Source organism: Xyrauchen texanus, chromosome 13 (genome assembly GCF_025860055.1).
Source record: "Xyrauchen texanus isolate HMW12.3.18 chromosome 13, RBS_HiC_50CHRs, whole genome shotgun sequence".
Taxonomy (NCBI): Eukaryota; Metazoa; Chordata; class Actinopteri; order Cypriniformes; family Catostomidae; genus Xyrauchen; species Xyrauchen texanus.
This window is the reverse complement of record NC_068288.1, coordinates 31520968-31536347: the sequence shown is the minus strand read 5'-3', so window position 1 is coordinate 31536347 and position 15380 is coordinate 31520968. Positions and strand designations below refer to the sequence as shown.

The window sequence follows — 15380 nt, the reverse complement described above, 5'->3', positions numbered from 1 at the left end:
GCACACTGTGCCGCAGCCTCGCTTCAGCCTGGTCGACTGCCTCCTGGGCCCTCCACTTCCTACCCGTCCTCAACTCTATACCAGCCAAGGAGATTTTGGTGTCAGTGGACTCTCTGTACAGCAGCACCTCTCTTGCCCTACTCAGGGTGTGGCTGATCTTCCTCTCAAAGCCCTCAACGGTGGTTAGGGGGACATCATAAACCAGCAGAGGCCACCCTCAACGGTGGTTAGGGGGACATCATAAACCAGCAGAGGCCAGAGTCGTCGCGGCAGGATGCCATGCTGGTAAATCCAGGCTTTAAACTTGCCTGGCAGCCCTGACTTGTCCACTGCAGCAATCCAGGTGTGCAACTCCTTCCTGGTTTCATGAAGTGTGGCTAAATGTGCTGTTGAAGACTTTCCCCAGACTCTAAACTGGCTTCTCTGTGATTGATGGAATTTGGACTCCTCCCAGGGAGAAACGGAACTTGTCGGTTACGTTTCCCTTCCTCACCACAAGGGATCGGGACTTGGCTGGTTTAAAGGTCCATTCGGGCCCAGCTGATGAGCCCAGCTGATCCATCTGCAGCCCGGTACAGATGTTGTGGTCACCGTCAGATCGTCCATGAACGCTCTGATGGGGGCTGTCGCACACCTGACCGGGTAAGTGGGCCTCTGCATTCCACCTCTGCTGACTTAACTAGCATATTCATGGCTAAGGCAAACAAGATCACTGAGATAGTACACGCAGTGATTATTCCTTTTTCCAGCCTATGAAATGCAGATGTTGTTGATCCAGAGGTGACTCTCAGACTGAAACCATTATAATGGTTTAAAATGAGGTCCCTGGTCTTGTCTGGAACATGGTGTTGAATCGGTGAGGTTTCCACCAGCTTGTGTGGGATTGACCCATAGGCATTAGAACCCCTTAAAAAAAACAATTGCTCACCCAAAAATGCAAATTCTCTCATCATTTACTCAACCTCATGCCATCCCAGGTGTATATGACTTTCTTCTGCTGAACAGAAATGAAGATTTTTAGAAGAATATGTAGGTCCACACAATGTATGTGAATGGTAGCCAGAACTTTGAATCTCCAAAGATTAAAAAAGCATAAAAATAATCCATTCAACTCCAGTGGTTAAATCCATGTCTTCAGAAGCGATATGATAGGTGTGGGTGAGAAACAGATAAATATTAGTCCTTTTTCACGATAAATCTCCACCTTCACTTTCACATTCTTCTTTTGGTTTTTGGCAATTTGCATTCTTTGTGCATATCGCCACCTACTGGTCGGGGCTTGTCAAAGGTGGAGATTTACAGTAAAAAAAAAATAAATAAATAAATAAAATAAATATATATATATATATATATATATATATATATATATATATATATATATATATATATATATATATATATATATATATATATATATATATATATATACACATATATATATATATATTGATGTTTCTCACCCACACCTATCATATCGCTTCTGAAGACATGGATTTAACCACTGGAGTTGAATGGATTACTTTAAGTCATCATTCACTGTCTATTGTATGGACTAACAGAGCTGAAATATTCTTGTAAAAATCTTCATACGTTCTGCAGAAGTCATACACATCTGGGATGGCATGAGGGTAAACAATGAGAGAATTTTAGTTTTTGGGTGAACTATCCCTTTAACAATGGTAAAGTCACTGTAATTCAATGCCTCTGACTTATTTTTATTCATCTAACTCTGACCAATTAATCATTATTAGAATTGTTTTTGTAAGATTTTCAATATGGACAGCTTCACAAAGTTGGACTACATTACAAAAGATAATTCAAATAACTTAAATGAATCATCTTTGATTGCCTCTGACCTTCACAGTATGGTCTTGTGTGTTGTTGTCAGCGATGGCTTGCAGGAAGGGTTGAGCATGATCACTAAGGGTGATTCTTTGGCAGTACAGTTTGGCTTTGTCTGGTGTGGTGGTCCCTGGAGAGCTGCATTGGTCCTCATCCTTCTCCTCATTATAATTATAGTGGATTTGACTCATCTGCAGACCACCGAAGAAGATCGATGACTGCAGCCATTCTGGAAGGTAGAAAGCATAAAGGTGTAAAAAGTACTTTTGCTTAATGTTTTAAATCTGTTTTAAGCCAATTTGTTTTGTTTTATTATTATTATTATTATTTTAAGGTTGATTAAGTCTATTTAATTGAAACAACTAGACTTTTGCTATACTTAAATACAAATTAATATACTCACTAGCACATTCTATCTCTATGCGGGACAGAGGGGTGCTCAAAGCCAGATATGAAGCATGCAGCCCAAGCAGCAGACCCAGGTTTCTCTCAGCATCGATCAGAGGAGAGGACAGGCTGCTCAAATCAGGTGTCGTCACGGTCTCCTGGTTGGGCTGGAGACAGACAGAACCAATAAGAAGAAAATAAAGGCTGAGATCATTTTTTATATAAAGTGGATATAAACTAAGTGAATATAAAGTCAGATAGACCTCTATGTACTGGCCCACACAGAACGATTGCATGGACTCTCTGGTGTCTTCAAACTGGAGAGCTGCTTCTAGAGCTACCACAGGGTCTTCACCCACGAACTGGGCTGTGGAGAATAAAACAGATCTTAAACAAACTTATACAGACTCTTTATTAAAAACACTAGAAAACCAAATGAGATGTGAATAGGATGGAAATATTTCAGCCATTTCAGAAGTTTATATCATTATACCGAGGATGCTGTTTCCAGTTAGTGTCTGAGCCTGGAAGTCTTTGATGTCATAGACCTTCCCATCAATGACAGTCCAGAAGCCGCCATCTTTGTTATGGTTCTCCAGGTCAGCTTTGCGGATAAGCGATACTTCCTCATTGTTCTTGGAGCTCGGCCCATTGAAAAAGGAACCTGTAAAGAAAAACAGATCACATTTGTGTCTGTATCTTGTGGTTTATTTAGTGATCCCAGTCTAATATTGCGTCATTTTGAGATAATTGGCAGACACTGTAACTGGCCTGCTCATCCGAAGCCCGATCAGCCCTTGCGGGATTTCTTTTTCAATTATCTCAAATTACCAATAGTATTGGTCATCAACCATTAAAAATAAAAACCTATATCAACCAGCCACTATGTTAATTACATTTTAGTTCAATTGAATTGAAGCATTATTCAATTTACTGTATGTTGTTTACACTATAATTAAGACAGATTTCTCACATACCCATTAGTCCCGGCCAGGCAAGATCTTCATTGTCGTCTCTCTCTGTACCAGGAGAGAGATGATTAAAACGGTCCAGGTGCTCCAGGAGAGCAGCGAGCAGAGGAATGGATCCAGTCTCCTGCATCAGACCAGCATCATGGGTCAACAGCAGAACAATGGACACGATCAACTCTGGTAGCAATACACCTGGAGAATTGAAGGAACAGGGCGGTTTGCAAATTAACACACTACATACAATGCTGTCTGAAGCTTTAAATGAATAAATGGGGAATGCTGGGATATTATGACCTAACATTTTCACCTGTGAGGTCTCCCTCAATGACACGCGCCACCTCTGCAAAGTGACGGTGGCTGTTGAGGGCGATACTGGTGGCCACAGGAAGGATATCCCCAATGTGGGTGCACAGCAAAGCCATATACTTCTTCAACAGAGACCCCACTCCCAGAATCTCAGAGTGACTCAGAGCTGTGGATAACAAGACTTGCCGTTAACTTGATCTGAGTGCAAGTACTTGTAAACGGTCATGATTGTATAACGTGTTACTTACTGTATCCTCCCACACCCACAGTGCCATTTACACCCACGTACAACTTGCAGACCAGGAGCCTCTGAAAGCGAAGTAGCAGGTCCAGAGAGGCTGAGCGCTCCTTACTGACCTGTTCTATGTCCTGGCAGATTGAAATGCGTCGTGCAACATCTTTAAGACGAGCTATGGTCTGCGAGGCAATGTTCCTACAGAGCAAAACATAAGGAGAGATCACAAGGAAAAGTGTTATAACAGAACATAACCCAATTACCTGCATTTCTATAATTAAAGGTGCTGTAAGTGATTTTTATATGGAAAAGTATGCAAAAACAAATTTCCTACTCCCTTAAATATATTAATTAAAAAAAAAGTGTCCTGAGATATCTCACCGGTCTGTGAAAGCAGTAGACTTTGTAAACAACAAACAAAAAGGTGTATGCGGATATTGACGCTTTTCACCTGTAAACCATTTTGCTCGTTCTCTTAGTGTTGAATTTGAAGTGGATCATTGAGGCTATGATTCATAATGTTTGTCAGTTGAGGACGCTATTGTGCCACTGTTGAATTTGACAGCTATAGGATCAAACGATGCTGCTCTTTTGCTCTGTTTTGGTCTCAAAATTACCTTTGGGGGAGGGGTTTAGAAATAAGGGGGCATAGCTAATTCAACAGCTACGTCACGTGAAAGCTTCAAAGCGATAAAATCGCTTACAGCACCTTTAAGTGAAAGCAACCAACCAAGCAAACAGCTCTTTTGCTAAAACGTTCCTTAAGATTATAGGTGATTGTTGCATTGAATACTAAAGACATTGTCTGTTGTACCTGAGCAGCTGTTGCACCAGTTGGACCAATGGGAGGCTCTGTTTGTTGGCAGACTCATAAATGCCTGTGTTGATCAGGTCTTTGTCCAGGGTTGTACGGCAGCGCTGCAGAGTGGAGGCGCTCGCTTCCTGCTCATCGATCTCCTTCTCCTTCTGTGCCTCCTTCTTTGCCTCAATGTCCTAGTTTAAGATAACCAGAGAAACAATGCAGTTCATTGGAATGTCAGAAGTAAAAAGATACAAAAAAGGTACAAAATTCTGAAACTGAGTAATGGAAAAAGCAGATATGTAAAACATTCATATATCGAATATCCATATATGTGTTTAAAGGAGAAATGTGTAATTTCTAGAGACAACAAATGGAATTTCTGTCCCAAATTCCCACCATTGTTTGACCCAATGTCCATGTTTGGTGGGACAGGATGCTCAAACAAACACTTTTGGGGAAGATTAACATAGGGTCTTACTTACAGTGGTCTCTGCGTATTAAGATGGGATAGAAAATTATTTTACAATAAAAACACTTAATCCTTAAATGTATCAGTCTGAAACATCAGCATTACATTTATAGTAACAAGTTAAGGTAACACCTTTCTTTACAGTGTAAATGATTTGACACTTTCCCCTTAGGGCTCATGAATGTGTTTCCTCTTCTGTCAGGTTTTTGGCAGTGTTCTGTTGGGTGTAGTAGATATGAGGCATGCAGGGTGAATAAATGATGAAGTAACTGATGAATAAAACATACTGACCTGGATCTCAGCTGTGATGGCAGCATTCAAAGCTGACTCCAGCCCTCCGTCCGCCATCAGACTGCTAACCAAGAGGTCGATCATAAAGCGACGGCCAGGACTTACACTCATCTCATTTCCAGATGCTGGAAAACACAGAAATGCTTTTGACCATTAACCCCTGTGAGCTTGAAATAATCATCTTCAAAAACAGATGGAAGACTGTTTTTGCACATCTCAGTACATAAAGCGATGGTAAACTGAAATGTAGCCCCAAAATGTTGCTGGAAAAGAATGTTGTTTGTTTTGTAAAAAAGCCAATTGAATACAACATTTTAAAAAGTAAGGGGCCATTCTAGCATTAAAAAACAGGTAAGGTGGAGTAGTTTTAAAGGTGTCATGACTAGGGCTGAAACAATTAGTCAACGTTATCAACAACGTCGAAAATAAAAAAAATTGTCTACAATAAATTCTGTTGTCGAATATTCGTTTGATCTCATTTAATGTAACACGAGATCATATGAAACTCTAATGATTGCATACAAAAGCAGCATTGCGGTGTAAAAAGGGCAAATCATACCAACATGAAAACATCATCACAACGGTGAAGTACAGCACAGGCTGCATTATGTTTTGGAGCTGCTTTGATGCTTTGGGGCCTGAACCAATTGCCATCATCAAGGGAAAAATGAGTTTATCGAGCTATCCTACAGGATAATGTCAGGGTGGCTGTGCACCAGCTGTAGCTCAGTAGAAGTTGGGTGATGCAACATGACAATGACCCTAAGCATCAAAGTAAATTCACTACAGAATGACTTAAAGGAGAAAATCCATCTCTTGGAGTGACTCAGTCAGAGCCCAAATCTTAACTCAATAGAGATGCTGTGAAATGACCTCTAGACAGTCGTTCACAGCATACATCATAAGAATATGGCTGAGCTAGGGTTGGGCGATGTCCCCAAAATTGGCAGTTGACGATGTTGACAGTAAAACATCGCGACTGGTCGGCGCTTTATCAGTAGGTTGCACGGCACGTGAAGCATTTTTTTTTTTAGCTTTCACTTAAGAAGAGTTGTGCACTATTTATTTTAATATATCTCTTTACATAAATACTATTTTCCACTTAAAAACTATAATTTCGTTATTTTACTATCCCAACTGACTCATCCGCGCTTTCCAATAGGTTGCACGTAACGGGGAAAAATATTTCTTCCAGTTAAGAAGAGTTGTGCACTTTTAAGCACTTTTTATTTTAATATATCTCTTTACATAGATATTTTTTTTCTACTGAAAAACTATAATTTCGTTATTTTACTAGCCCAACTAATTAGTAGCCTACTCATCCGGACTTTGTAATATATTGCACGTAAGAAAAAAAAAGCTTCCTTCCACGTAGAGTTGATACAATGGCGTTGGTGTTGGTTGCTAAAAAGGGTACTACTTCGCCTATATGGCAATTTTTTGGATTTAGACCTGATGAGAGTGGACAGCCAAGGGACCCGTCCGAAGTTTTGTACAAGATCTGCTCATGTGTGATCCGCGCAAAAGATGGGCAGACGACCAATCTTCATGACCACTTGCGTGTGCGCCATCCAGCAGAATATGCCACCTTGCCTGCACGTGCTGGATATGTTGGTATTTCTGGCCAGAAACATCGAAATTTAAACATGGTGTTTGGTGAAAGATAGTAGACTTCTTTACGCATGTTTCCGTCCGTTGCGGAGCTATTCGATTTTGCATATTATTTTTTAAACGTTCATTTGTGTAGTTCATACTTTACAATATTTCAATAACATAATTTATTTTGTAGCCTGTGCTGAAGTTAATTGTGCTGCTAATTATAAGTGAAATGTTAATGCCGAGTTTCGGTCTGAGTCCCGTTTTCTTGTTCTTTGTTTGTTGTTCTTCTATGTTTTAATAAATGTGTGTTATTCATATTCACCTTGTTTCTTTCATTTGATTTGACATTATGGATTTATGGCCAAGGAAATTTTTCTTTAAAAGTATTAACCAGACAAAAGTTATTTGACGTTCGCTGGTCTGGGTTTATCTTAAACTGCCGTGTGACAATGAGCAAGATTTTCTGAGACACTACTAATAATTAATTAATAAAGGCTATTTTCTTGTAGCCTACAACATAAAATATTTTAATCTAAATGTACAGTGTAAGACATGTAAAAAAAAGACAAGAAGCTAACAATGTCAAGATCAATATTTGTGTAGCCTGCCTGACACGGTATTTTCACAGACTAACACGTCATAACTCTGGCATATACTACAGTATTTAAAATAGCATATATGCATTAGTTATATTCTCAATTTAATTTACAGAGCAATCCCTGCAAAGTTTTTAGGTTAACTATAGAAGAGAATAGGATTAGTGAGTCACACTAGCAAGACTCGCAAAAGGGGGCGTGGCATCACGATGGTGGCTCTACATCGTGATGTTTGTCAGCCATCACGATGGACGATGATATCGTCCATCGGCACAACCCTAGGCTGAGCTGAAGCAGTTTTTTGGAAGAATGGTATAACTTCCTTCTGAACATTGTGCACATCCAATCAGCAGCTACCGGAAATACTTGGTTGAGGTTATTGCTTCCAAAGGAGGATCAACCAGTTATTAAATCCAAGGGTTCACTTACTTTTTCCACAGCACTGTGAATGTTTAACAGGATGCGTTCAATAAAGACATGAAAGATTATAACTGTTTGTGTGTTGTTAGCTTCAGCACCATAGTGTTATACTTGTGACTTTAATGAAGATGAGATCACAATTTCTGACCAATTAATGCAAAAAAACAGCTAATTCCAAAGAGTTCACAAACTTTTTCTAGCCACTGTGTTTCTAAAACATGATAACTTTCCACCCTCTTTCTGACCCTCTGTCAGATATGCTCAGATTTGGTGCTGCTTCTCCTTTAAGACTAAATGCACAATGTTATAATTGGCTCTCTGCTCTTGACTGATTCTGCACTTTTCTTGCCATCTCACTTCTCAACACTACTGGGTGAGGCTACAGAAGTTATAAAGAAAAGTAGACTTTGATGTGTTGTTGTGGATGCGGTCAGATGCTAATGTCATTTTGGCAGCTTGGTTTCAACAAATGCGCTTTTAATTTAATTTAATTGATCAATTGTCACACATTATACATACATTTTTTGCATATACATGGTGAAGCTAAGCTAAGCTGGGGTCAGAGTGCAGGGTCAGCCATGATACAGGCGCCCCTGGAGCAGATAGGTTCAAGGGCCTTGCTCAAGGGCCCAACAGTGGTGTCTCGGTGGAGTTGGGGCTTGAACCCCTGACCTTCTGATCAGTAAGGTCAGGGGTTAGAGCCTTAACCACTGAGCCACCACTGCTTTTGCAGTGAGAAGGAAGTTTTGAGTTCTGAAACTTACAGTATGTCTTATAGTACAGTGACCTCTTATATGTCAAAAGGTCAAGGAAAATTTCATTCCTCATGTCATGACCCCTTTAATTCATCATTCCACAGAGCTTTATAAAAAAACGTGTCACCATGACAGTTAAATGTTTCCATCTACTGCATGTTTACTTGGAAATGCAAAATAGCGCTGACCGACCCAAGATGAAGTCCTGTGTGAACGGCCACTAACCATGCAGCAACATGGGAGAAATGGCAAACTAAATTTTGCTCTAGAACCAGGGGGCCATGGACAATATACAGCATATAAAACATATACTCAGTTTTTATCCCATTTCTAACCATTAACACATTTCTAACAATCTCACCATCCTGTTAAGCATCATGTAATGTTCATAGTGAAAGTTCTTAAAATATGGTACAAGAAAATGGCTTTTATTTACTGGGGGTTTCTGGGTGTGTAAAGATAGCAAACCTCTGCTCTAGAGAATTCATCAAGTAATGCATAATATTCACAGTGAGATGAAAACAGCATCAAAGCTTTCCAAATGTTTTTATAGTCCAAAATTCAGGTTCAGCACTGACCTGCATTGGGCAGCAGTGAGGACAGTGCTCTTGCTCTCTCCTCGGCAGTGGGCAGTAGCACTGACCAGCCACTCTGGAGCACAGTCTGGGCGGCCGCCTGCACAGTATTCAACACCCCGGCGTTGCTGGCCAGCGTCACCACCGTCTGCTTGAGGTTATTCAGCAGTATACTGCCTAAGCCCAGACCTACCTCCTCAGGGTCAACCTGGTTACTGATGGCTGCATGGAGCTGGAGACACAGAAAACACATGTAACGGAAACATTCTTTATGAACAGTCATAAGTTAGCTTTTCAAGCTGACATTTCTATCGCTGGTCGATATGACAGTGTTCTTGAATTTTACATTGACATCTATCAATGTGGATGCAGCTTCTTGCAAAGGTTTTCACATACCAATACCATTGTAGAAATACCCTATTCAGAGTTAATGGGGGGGACGCTCAGTATGAGGTTATTTTATGGTATTTTACAATTTTAGCCTCTTACATGACTGATATACGAGTCTCATATCAGTGTACATTACGTCATTGAACAATCGTCAAAAAGTACTAGGGACCTGGATATCTCAGTGGTAAAGACACTGGCGACCACCCCTGGAGTTCGCTAGTTCGAATCTCAGGGCATGCTGAGTGACTCCAGCCAGGTCTCTTAAGCAACCAAATTGGCCCGGTTGCTAATCACATGGGGAAACCTCCTCGTGGCGCATTAATGCGGTTTATTTAAAGGGCGTGGTGAGTTGAGAATGGATGCTGCGGTGGATGGCGTGAAGCCTCCACACGTGCCATGTCTCAACGAGCCAAGTGATAAGATGCACGGGCTGACGGTCTGCAGACATGGAGGCAGCTGGGATTCATCCTCTGCCACCTGGATTGAGGCGAATCACTCCGCGACCACGAGAACTTAAAAGCACATTGGGATTTGGGCATGCCAAATTGGGAGAAAAAAGTACTATACATTTATTTAGGTCTAAAAATACAGAGTATACCTTTAAGCGTACTTGTTCGTTGCCATTCAAACTATAATTTTAGAATGAAAATTGCACTGTACATTGTTGTTTAAACAAAAAGAACAAATGAATGACTGACTGATGGTTTAGAGAGCTGACCTGCAGTCTGAGCAGATTGAGCGCAGCCACAACCATGCATTCTTTTTCCTGCGGTGGTGGCCAATCAGAGCTGCCATCCATGCCCTCGCTGACCTGTCGCAGGAGCAGGTCAAGCTGCTCAAAAGTCATAGTGCACACATCCACCACGAATGGTACACGGAGTCCCACGGACCACTCAGAGCACGAGGACCATGAAAAACTCTGTGAGCCAGTGAGACAGAATGTTTAAAATACACTTAGTACACACAGTCAAAGGCAGTAACGATGTATCACTTCCTGGTAACACTGATGCATGATAGACAGATCATACCTGTCCTGGGCCGCAGGAGATGCCCACTATGTGTTTAGAGTTAAGGCCTGGCAGGGCTTTAGGCTGCTTCTTATTGGAGAACAGCGTGTCAAAGTGCTGTAGTTTATCATTGCTGCCCCAGCTGTGCACCTCCCCTTCCTCAGTGAGGACCAGGCAGTGTGTAGAGCCCACCGCTATGTCCACCACCCTCTTACCTGAATTGACAGAGAAATTGTCATTTATTCAAACCCCACTCAGACTTTGATCCCCTCAATTTGAAATCCTAAACTTGTAGATAAGAGGATAACTAGCAACCAATTTAAGCTATTCACAGCCCATTTTACCTCCATTATGTGATGCATGTCCAAGTGAAACAAGTAAAAAAAGTCAATTTTTATTTCATATTGACTTCAAACTTTGGAAATTCCAAATTTTAAAACAAAACCATTGAAAACAAATAAAAAACACTGAACCTTGTAGACTGTCTAGCAGTTTGGGATAGCGGACGTGTTCGTCAGTGCCATGGCCAAGTCTTTGGTTGTCTCCTTTGCCCCAGGTGTAGACCTGTCCATCTTTAGTAAGCGCTACAGAGAACTGGCTCCCGCAGCACACTTTAACAATATCCAAATCTTGTAGCTTTTCCACAAGTTTTGGTGTCTTACAGCCATCGCTGCCCCCACGGCCGAGCTTACCATAGTCGCCATCACCCCACGACCACACTTGACCTAAAGAGCAAGTCATAAAGTAGACCATCATATCAACTCATCAACAAGAGTTCACTGATGAAGCCCCTTTTGAGAAGTCCTACCATTTTCAGTCACAGCGAGGGTCTGAGCATCTCCGCTGCCACAGGCTACATCTATCACCTTTAGCCCCTTCAGAGCAGTCACCAGCATAGGTGTGGTCTGGTCCTCACTGGAGCCTTTCGGACAAAAATACAAAAATGTTTGTGCCCTTAGTAAGGGTGCTATGGATCTACTTGGTTTTTAAAGCAGTTCTGTAGTTGTGGTTATGGATGTTACCGTGGCCTAGCCTGCCATAGTTTCCTCGGCCCCATGTGTATAGCTCTCCATCAGCTGTGATGGCTGCACTATAAGTGCTGCCACATGCAATGTGTATAACCTGCTTCCCTGCCAGTCTCCCAGAGAATGCTGCAATCATGGTGGGCTCCTCCAAATACCTGCAGATAAAGTAGGAGATAAAATATAATTACACCTTTTGCAGCAAACATGTATATTTCTGTTATATAGATACATTACTCTAATGCTCTTTTACATATAGCATTATATGGATTTTAGCATCATTATTTTGAGACTGTATGATAGTCACAATCCTCCTTACATGTAAAAGTGAGTGGAGGAGATTTTTCTTTTCCCTACAAAAAGTACTGCAGCAGTACCAAGGTACAGTAATGGTATCACATGGTAATAACATGGTACTTTGATGTACATTATGGTACATTCTTATCCCATGGTACATATAAAAAAAAACACACCAATACCATGGCTCTTCCTGGTACATTTTTGTTACTGTAATACAAATTTATAATTAAATAGCAACAAGCTTGACTAGTGGATGTTATGTGCTTTTTTAAGCTATAGGCCTTTATGGAGTCTGAGAAATAATATTGCAAGCTTGATGATGTTTGTGTGGAGCTCTTACGTTGCATCTCCATGTCCCAGCCTGCCTCCATCTCCGCAGCCCCAGGAGAACAACTCCCCATTAACTGAAAGAGCCAAGTAGTGCTGCCCATCTGGATGTGCTGCAAGCTTTATTATTTTCCTGGATGACAGTGCATGGACTAGCATAGGGGACTGGTGGGAATACAGAACTTTGGTTAGATGCTACAGAAGAAAAAGCTTATATTTAGCTTAGTATGCCAAACACTAAACACAAGAAGTAACTCAAAGAGAGAAATTAAGGTCTACTGGGTCAGCAAAAGCCAAACAACAAGCTGAACTCCTGATCAACCCATTTTTGGAAAACAAAACTAAACCAAAGGAGGAGGAAAAAAAGAAGAAAACAACAAACCAAAAAAAAAGGAAGTTCTGACTTTAGCATTTCTAACTTCCACCAGACTGATAATGTTGATTACCTGAAAAAACTATTTTGACATCAATCCTTTTCTTTAAAAAAAAAAAGCTAAAATCAAGGATACAGTGAGGCACTTAAAATAGAGAATGGGGCCTGGAGGGTTTAAACAGAAATGTGAAACTTAAACTTTTATAAAAGCACTTACATTAATTCTTCTGTTAAAACTTGTGTATTATTTGAGGCTTAAAGTGATTTAAATTAATTTTTACAGTCTTTTTAGGGTTTAAGGGTTTTGGATATTACATCGTCATGACAGCAAAGTTGTAAAATTGGCTACAGCTTTACACAGAAAAGGTTAGGAAGTGATTTTATCACACTAAAATCATGTTAGCATGCATATTGCTTCCATCTTGTGGCTACACATTTGAAACAGTGAGTATTTTAACGTTTACAGTTTGGCCCCATTCACTTCTGTTTAAGTGCATCACTGAAGCCCATATTTTTTATTAAAAATGTTTTAAAGAAAAGGTTGAACGAATTTTTTTTTTGTGGTAATCAATATTATGCCACAAATGCTGTCGATTGAGTGTAACTTGTATGGCACAGAGAATATTTCTTTAATATAACAGTTAGCAAAAAAAAAAAAAAAAAAAAAAAAGAGTGGCTTACTAGGGTGGTGCTTTTGTAATTTTGCATGTAGACAGCACCAGTGATGGTCAGAATGAGGAAACCCTTCTCAGAGCAGACGATCTGAGTGACACCCAGGTTTGACAGTGCCTTGCACTGGATTGGTCCATTTACATTAGCATAAGGCTTCCATCCAAGCAGACCCCAACCTATTACCTCCTGCAATGTACCCTGGAATTGGAAAAAGATGCAAGAATGAAAAACATGGATCTGCCAAGAATGATCTGATTATTCTCCTGGAGGGATTACAGAGTACTGATAGCACAGAAACACAATCATAACTGCATTTAAATTGGGATTTCTCGGGCTGCCAGGAGAGACATTGCACTCTGCAGTTGTAGAGCAGCTTAATTTAAAACAAATACAAAAAATGGGTCACTGTGCTACCAGGTAGTATTATTAAGATGCATGAATGAATAAAAAAGGAAATACAATGGAGCTCTCAATTCACATTCTAATTTAAACCTGGAACAAATGGTTTCAGGATTTAAAAAAGTAAAATAAAGAAAGGTTTCGACATTAAATGAATAGTACTGAGCCAATGTTATTACAAGTGCATCACTACAAATAACCAAGTCATAAATTTAAGAACGTGTGACTTGCTTGACTTAATGAAGAAAATGACTTGACTTTGACTTGAGAACCAGTGACTCGAGACATGACTTGACTTGAACTGCATGACTCGACAATGACTTGAATATAAAAAAATTAAAAAACAAATAAATATAAACAGTAATGAAATGTTTAAAAAATATTGCAACATCAATTAATTATGCAAAAAAACAGCCCCCCAGCACCTCTGATCTGCTCACAATGCGCCAAAATGATAGATTGTCGAGTTCCCAAAATAATAAAAAATATCCAATACAACCACCACAACCTCGAACTTCATCAGACATTTAAAAAACCCCAAGGCAAGTAAATCATTTCATTATCATTTCATTATCCAGAAAGATTAATATGTAAAATTACTGTTCAAATGTTTGAGGGTCGTCAGTAAATTAAAATGATTCACAATTAATCTCATGTTTTGTAGCGCGACAAGTTTGAAATGACACAACATTGCCTCTAAATGTGTGTGTGCCTTTTCTAATCATTCTCAACAGTCAACAATATATCATAACCATTTGTTGGTAATATAAAAACATAACAGGCAGATTTGCAGACACAACACTTTATTTAAAACATGACATGTAGTATAAAATATACAGAATGACTCATGACGAAATCCAAGTGATCTCATAGTGATTATGACTTCTGAAGACTTTAACTAAAGCCCTTGACTGCAATACCTTTATGACTATTTTATATAAATGTATCTCTGAAGGGAACTGACTGTCTTCAGAAAAGTTTCGATGGCATTTTCTTTTCATATTACCTCCATATAATGCCTAATAAAGTATGGTTTTTAGCACAGAGCTGCTTTGTGTACAGACGTTACCAGGGTAACAGCTAAATTTCTGCTGTTCCATAAGCGCCACTTACTGTCAGAGAGCGAATTTGCATTTTCATTCAGCCCTTCTGCCATTTTTGTTAGATAATTGTGAAAATCTAAACACATTTTTTACACAGCATACACAGTGTTATACTTTCTAACCGGTTAATTCTAAAAATCTAAACAATTCGGATAATAAGGTATCTAGTATTCACAGTATTTTTAAGTGCCCACGATAAAAATACCATATATATAAAAAACGAATTACAGTTATATAATTCATAATAAAAAAAAAATTATGTAAAGATATGTATATAAGAGCAAAAATAAATATCCATCCATCCATCCATCCATCGTCAACCGCTTATCCTGTGTACAGGGTCGCGGGGGGCTGGAGCCTATCCCAGCTAACATTGGGCGAAAGGCGGGGGACACCCTGGACAGGTCGCCAGTCCATCGCAGGGCCCAAAAATAAATATTTATTAAAAAAATTAACATCTATTTACTTTAGTACTTTGACCTCACTTGAAACTCATCAGGACTCGACTTGACTTGTTTGAGGTGAGTTACTAACTTGAC

At 39.8% G+C, this 15380-nt stretch overlaps 1 protein-coding gene across 2 annotated transcripts in view; it reads right to left on the bottom strand.

Moving 5' to 3' along the window:
* Nucleotides 1-15380, bottom strand: part of herc2 (HECT and RLD domain containing E3 ubiquitin protein ligase 2) — an 86420-nt gene that overhangs the window by 47358 nt on the left and 23682 nt on the right. For both annotated transcript variants that reach the window (XM_052140702.1, XM_052140703.1), the window contains exons 11-27: nucleotides 13349-13537; nucleotides 12308-12459; nucleotides 11668-11825; nucleotides 11454-11567; nucleotides 11119-11370; nucleotides 10667-10860; nucleotides 10357-10557; nucleotides 9252-9480; nucleotides 5304-5428; nucleotides 4556-4734; nucleotides 3755-3939; nucleotides 3508-3672; nucleotides 3207-3392; nucleotides 2723-2893; nucleotides 2493-2596; nucleotides 2246-2396; nucleotides 1857-2071 (exon numbers count right to left, since the gene is read on the bottom strand). In XM_052140702.1, coding sequence (XP_051996662.1) covers nucleotides 1857-2071; nucleotides 2246-2396; nucleotides 2493-2596; nucleotides 2723-2893; nucleotides 3207-3392; nucleotides 3508-3672; nucleotides 3755-3939; nucleotides 4556-4734; nucleotides 5304-5428; nucleotides 9252-9480; nucleotides 10357-10557; nucleotides 10667-10860; nucleotides 11119-11370; nucleotides 11454-11567; nucleotides 11668-11825; nucleotides 12308-12459; nucleotides 13349-13537 — 2970 coding nt within the window. The remainder of the gene's footprint in view (nucleotides 1-1856; nucleotides 2072-2245; nucleotides 2397-2492; nucleotides 2597-2722; nucleotides 2894-3206; nucleotides 3393-3507; nucleotides 3673-3754; nucleotides 3940-4555; nucleotides 4735-5303; nucleotides 5429-9251; nucleotides 9481-10356; nucleotides 10558-10666; nucleotides 10861-11118; nucleotides 11371-11453; nucleotides 11568-11667; nucleotides 11826-12307; nucleotides 12460-13348; nucleotides 13538-15380) is intronic.